The 6,000-nt window shown below is 42.1% G+C and overlaps 1 protein-coding gene across 1 annotated transcript in view; it reads left to right on the top strand.

Moving 5' to 3' along the window:
- The window catches only part of LOC139172207 (lysosomal dipeptide transporter MFSD1-like), a 28,839-nt gene that overhangs the window by 18,064 nt on the left and 4,775 nt on the right, over nucleotides 1-6,000 (top strand). Inside the window, exons 9-11 of the mRNA XM_070761074.1 lie at nucleotides 2,090-2,201; nucleotides 4,063-4,200; nucleotides 5,813-5,952. Coding sequence (XP_070617175.1) covers nucleotides 2,090-2,201; nucleotides 4,063-4,200; nucleotides 5,813-5,952 — 390 coding nt within the window. The remainder of the gene's footprint in view (nucleotides 1-2,089; nucleotides 2,202-4,062; nucleotides 4,201-5,812; nucleotides 5,953-6,000) is intronic.

Below are 6,000 nucleotides of genomic sequence, written 5' to 3'. Positions count from 1 at the left end.
AGCTAGTCGACACACACATGAACACTGGAGCTGAGCTAGGGCAATGGCTCATGCGCCAGCAGATATGGCTCCGCGTGCCCCCTGTGGCACCCGTGCCATAGGTTCGCTATCCCTGCCCTATACCATCCCAGACATATGGGAGTCCAGTCTCTTCTTGAAGGTCTTTGGTGTTGGAGTGTTCACAACCTCCGCAGGCTGGCCGTTCACCGTCAGAAAGTTCTTCCTTATTTCGAGGTTGAATCTCTCCTGGGTCAGCTTCCATCTGTTGCTCCTTGTCTGGCCCTCTGGTGCTTTGGAAAACAGTGTGACCCCCTCCTCACTATGGCAAGTATTTGAAGACAGTTACCATGTCGCCCCTGGACCTCCTCTTCACTAGACTATCCATGCTCAGTTCCTGCAACCTTTCCTCGTATGTTAACCAAGGACAACGCAGAATATCCAAATATTTTTGGTTTGTGCAGGTGTTAAATTAGAAGCCAGGAATCACCTGGGTGAAGATTTTCTATACCTCAAGAGAGTTGAAAGGTACTTTGCAGGTCATCTAGTCTAACCCCTGCCCACGCAGGAGAGCCTTACATCTGCCTCTATGTAGGATCGAACTCACAACCTCCTGATTTATTTATTGATTTGATTTGTATGCCGCCCCTCTCCATAGACTCGGGGCACCTAACAACAATAATAATAAAAACAGCATATAACAAATCTAATATTTAAAATAACTAAAAACCCTTATTAAAAACCAAACATGCACACAAACATACCATGCATAAATTGTATAGGCCTAGAGGGAAAGGGATATATCAATTCCCCCATGCCTGACGACAGAGATGGGTTTTAAGGAGCTTACGAAAGGCGAGGAGGGTGGGGGCAATTCTGATTTCTGGAGAGAGCTGGTTTCAGAGGGCCGGGGCTGCCACAGAGAAGGCTCTTCCCCTGGGTCCCGCCAAACGACATTGTTTAGTTGATGGGACCCAGAGAAGGATTGGTCCTTTCCAGCACTGAGTGAAAAATGTGGCACTTGGAAAAATAATTATTAAATACTCAATAAATAAGTAATCATCAAGCTAGTGCCGCCTTTGGATGAATAAGTAAGTTTAGGAGCAAGGGCTAGGATCAGGTTGGGAAATTTCTTTGGATTCACAGTAAAAACGTCACATTAGGTATGTCCCTCCACCAAACCTTAGCTAGTATGAGACGATCAAAATTCTCAACGTTGCTTGGAAAATTGTCTTCTAGACTTTGGCTTCGCTTGCCAAGGCAGAATCTTAAAACTAAACCACGTGACTGTTGTACATACTCTTGATCAGTTGGAGGATGATGAAGATATTGAGGACTCAGATTCAGATAGTGTTTATGAAGTAGTGGGGGGCCCGGGGTTACAGGTAGTAGAACAGTTGGGCGGCCAGCCACAGGATGGGGCTATGAGTTCAGGATCTAGTGAGGGAGAATTAGAGGCACGCTGGGTTAATCCTAAATTCAGAAGAATTCAGAAACGTAGAGAGCAAAGGTCTGGAAGAAGATATTAAGGAGATGAATGGGTTAAATAATTGAGTGAGGTAATTGGCACATCATGGGACTAGTAAAGAAGAAGGGTGGAATTTCAACGTTGCCGAACAAAAAGATGTTGATTTTTTATGCCGCTCTCCAAGTAAGCCAAGTATTCTGTGTGATTAACTGTCCGTCTGCTGTTTTTAAGTGATCATGCTTTTACGAAATAAATCTTGTCTAGCAGAGCAGGAGAAGGAATGTAAGGAATGCAATTAAGAGAGATAACGGAGCCAGGAGAGATACGCCAGTATGAAATGTGTGTATAGCCGGAAGAGAAAAGAATAAAATGGAGTTTCTTTGTTTATGAAATAATGTGTTTGATAAAAGTTATTTGTACTTGCTGAATTTCTACCAGAAACCAGAACAGTGACCAAAGGCTAGTAAAAACACTAATGATCAATCTAGAAGAGATGACTTATTTCTACAAGGATGGAGTTTTTCCATCTCACCACTAGAGTCAGAATAATCTGATTTATTTTGTGCTAATGGGTTTCTCTCTGTTTCTCTTTCTCCTGTCCCCTTTCCGTTTCTCTTTTTCTAGTAAGTTTATCCAAGATAAGTATCCTGGCTACACTCAACAGGCAGCTGCTTATATAGCCGGAGCGGTTTACGATAGCTCTCTGGTGCTGTCAGCGGCTGTTGGCATACTGATCGTAAGTCTTGAAAGATGGTTTTAAGACTTGAGGGTAGAAATAGGGCAATAGCAGGGGGCATCTGCCTCAGGTTTGTGTTTGTATAGCAACCCATAAAGGCAACCCATCCAAATGTATTGAATAGTAACAAAATTAAGAGATTGACTAAATGCTCAAGGGCAGGGGTAGGCAAAGTTGGCTCTTCAATGCATGTGGACTTCAACTCCCAGAATTCCTCAGCTAGCATGATTGGCCCAGGAATTCTGGGAGTTGAAGTCCACGAGTCATAGAAGAGCCAATTTTGCCTACCACTGCTCAATGGGAACTGAAGACAAACAAGAGCTAAAAGAGCAGGGTACACACATTGATTGGTGGCCATACATGGAAATACAATCCAGATATAGACAGACTTAAAACAATATGGATTTCCAAAAGAAACATATGAATTAGATAAAATCCTTCAAGGCACAGAGGACAAATTGATAATAAAAATGTATAATTACTTATTGAGATACAAATTGGAGGAGGAGGTAGTAAAGAAAATGATAGTTTTTTTTATTTATTATTATTATTATTATTATTATTATTATTATTATTATTATTATTATTATTATTATTATTATTTAGATTTGTATGCTGCCCCTCTTCAAAGTTTGGGCTAAAACTTCCAGTTATAATACAGAATCGAATAAACAGGAGAAATTATGGAACAAAAAATATAAACTGACAAGCCTACAAGGAAAATATGTATAAAATGTTTTATAGGTGGCACCTTCCACCTGCGAGATTGGTCAATATGTCCCCAATACCCTGTCAAATTGCTGGAAATGTAAACAAAGCTGGGGAACATATTACCACATGTGGTGGATGTGTCCAAACACAAAACAATATAGGAGTCAAATTAGAATACAATTAGAATAGAATAACAGAGTTGGAAGGGACCCTGCAGGTCTTTCTAATCCAATCCCCCTGCTCAGATGGGACACCCGATATCATTTCAGACAAATGGTTATCCAATCTTTTCTTTAAAACTTCCAGTGTTGGAGCATTTACAAGTTCTAGAGGCAAGTCATTCTGCTGATTAATTGTTCTAACAAAATGTGAATGACCTCTTTAAAACTAGATTTCTAAGTGGCTTCAATAAGCTGGATGTATTCACATTATCCATGAAGGCCTGTGTGTCTTCAGGTCAGTGTTGGCTCTTAGTGACTGCAGGCCACCTACTTCTTTGTACCTAAGACAAGATTACAACTCATGTACTCCCGGTTTCTAGCTTGATGCCTTGAGCTTCCATACTACCCTGTTTCCCAGAAAATAAGACGTACCCCGAAAGTAAGGCATGTCAGAGGTTTTGCAGAATTTGCTAATATAAGGCACCCCCCGAAAATAAGGCATAGCCAAGTTTACATACGGTACGGTGGAAAAACATATGGTACCATTCAAAGCTGTTCATAGCGGTACCATAATAATGTGCCGTCCCCTGCTGGCCCCTTCCATTGCTTTGTACCGTCCAGTACAGCAGACACAGTCTGCTGCTGTCTCACCGCCATTACAGTCTCCACTACAGTGCGTAGACTGTAGTTCCTCTGGTGGCCGGAAGCTGCAATAGCGGGAGTATACTGTTGTACCATATAAGTGCCGTCATTTGTGTGTGTGGGTGCCATACTGACAGGTACCGTACCGTAATCAGTGTACTGTACGGTACACTTTCTTTGGGGGTGTCAGCTTTTCTGCCTGTGAATTTGTCTTATTTGAGAAATATAAGGCACCCCCCGAAAATCAGACATAGCACAACTTTTGGAGGAAAAATTAATATAAGACAGGGTCTTATTTTCGGGAAAACACGGTAGTTCTCATTTCTCTTTTTCTGCTTTTTTCCCAGGATTATATTGGGCTGAGAGGCGTGTTTGCTGTTGGTTGTGCAATACTAACATTGCCCGTATTTGCTCTCTTGGCCTTCACATTCGTTCCGCCGCTGGTCTCCACCATCTGGTTAGGAATCACCTACTCCTTTGCAGCGGTAGGTTTTCAGGACTCATAATGCATTGATCCTCTCCTGACTTCTACCCAGCTTTACACCACAGAGAGGTTTCTGCTTTTGATCTAACTTTGTCACACGTTGCAAGTAGAATGCTTGGCTGCATAGCTAGAGGTTTAACAAGCAGGAAGAGGGAGATTGTGATGCCGCTGTATAGAGCCCTGGTGAGACCACATTTGGAATACTGCGTTCAGTTCTGGAGACCTCACCTACGAAAAGATATTGACAAAATTGAACGGGTCCAAAGACGGGCTACAAAAATGGTGGAAGGTCTTAAGCATAAAACGTATCAGGAAAGTCTTAATGAACTCAATCTGTATAGTCTGGAGGACAGAAGGGAAAGGGGGACATGATCGAAACATTTAAACACGTTAAAGGGTTAAATAAGGTTCAAGAAGGAAGTGTTTTTAATAGGAAAGTGAACACAAGAACAAGGGGGCACAATCTGAGATTAGAAGCAACATGAGAAAATATTATTTTACTGAAAGATTAATAGATGCTTGCAACAAACCTCCAGCAGACATGGTTGGTAAATCCACAGTAACTGAATTTAAACATGCCTGGGATAAACATATTCATCCTAAAATAAAATACAGGAAATAGTATAAGGGCAGACTAGATGGACCATGAGGTCTTTTTCTGCCATTAATCTTGTATGTTTCTATGCTGGATTCTTCTTTAGAAAGAGAAAAGGTTAGAAGGTGAGGAGGGAAAAGAACTATCTGGCAAGCCAAATTAAGTGGGATTTTCATTTTGCCGAGTCTCACATTCCACTGCTGGTTTCAACGGTTTTAGAATCAGAGGTCACGGAGCACATAGAGTCTAATTTCTGCTCCTTGCAGGAATTCAAATTTAAGAGTCTAGTAGGTTAAGCACTCCCGAGAAATGACTTGGCTCCTGTTACTGGCAAGAGAATGAGTCCACCTAAGCCAGCGGTCTTCAACCTTGGAAACTGTAAGACTTGTGGACTTCAACTCCCAGAGTTGAAGCAAAACTGGCTGAGGAATTCTGGGAGTTGAGGTCCACAAGTCTTAAAGTTGCCAAGGTTGGCGAGCCCTGATCTAAGGAGCCTAATCTGTGGCATCCCATTGTGGTTATCAGTAAACAGAGGTTTTAAAAGAAGGTTGGTATCTCGTGATCACTTAGGCATTGTCGATAAGAACTCCTGTTGATTCCGGACTCTTAACAAGTTTATCTCAGCGTGTCTCAACTTTGGTAATCTTAAAACGTATGAGCTGGCTAGGGAATCCTGGGAATTGAAGTCCACACATCTTCATATGCATTGGCAGTTCTGTGTTAGCAAAAACTCCAGAAGAGAAGGATTTAGGGGTAGTGATTTCTGACAGTCTCATAATGGGTGAGCAGTGTAGGATGCTTGGCTGCATAGCTAGAGGTATAACAAGCAGGAAGAGGGAGATTGTGATCCCCTTATATAGAGCGCTGGTGAGACCACATTTGGAGTACTGTGTTCAGTTCTGGAGACCTCACCTACAAAAAGATGAAGCTGCAATGAAATTTGATTTTCTTTCTGCAAAAATGGTTTCGCTCAACACTGTTTCCCTGGTGTTTTTTTTTCCAACTGTCTGTTGTCCAGGCCAGTATGTGGCCTTCAATTCCACTTGTGGTTCCTCAAGCAACATTGGGAACAGCTATGGGGCTAGCCACATCCGTGCAAATGATCGGTATTGGACTCTCTAACGTCATCGTGGGACGGATCTTGGGAACAAAATCCAGGTAACAGCAGCAGCCTTTCTGCTTAAGTGGGAGTTTGTGTCTTTAAGG

Source organism: Erythrolamprus reginae, chromosome 9 (assembly GCF_031021105.1).
Source record: "Erythrolamprus reginae isolate rEryReg1 chromosome 9, rEryReg1.hap1, whole genome shotgun sequence".
Taxonomy (NCBI): domain Eukaryota; kingdom Metazoa; phylum Chordata; class Lepidosauria; order Squamata; family Dipsadidae; genus Erythrolamprus; species Erythrolamprus reginae.
This window is presented reverse-complemented; position numbering and strand designations above follow the sequence as displayed.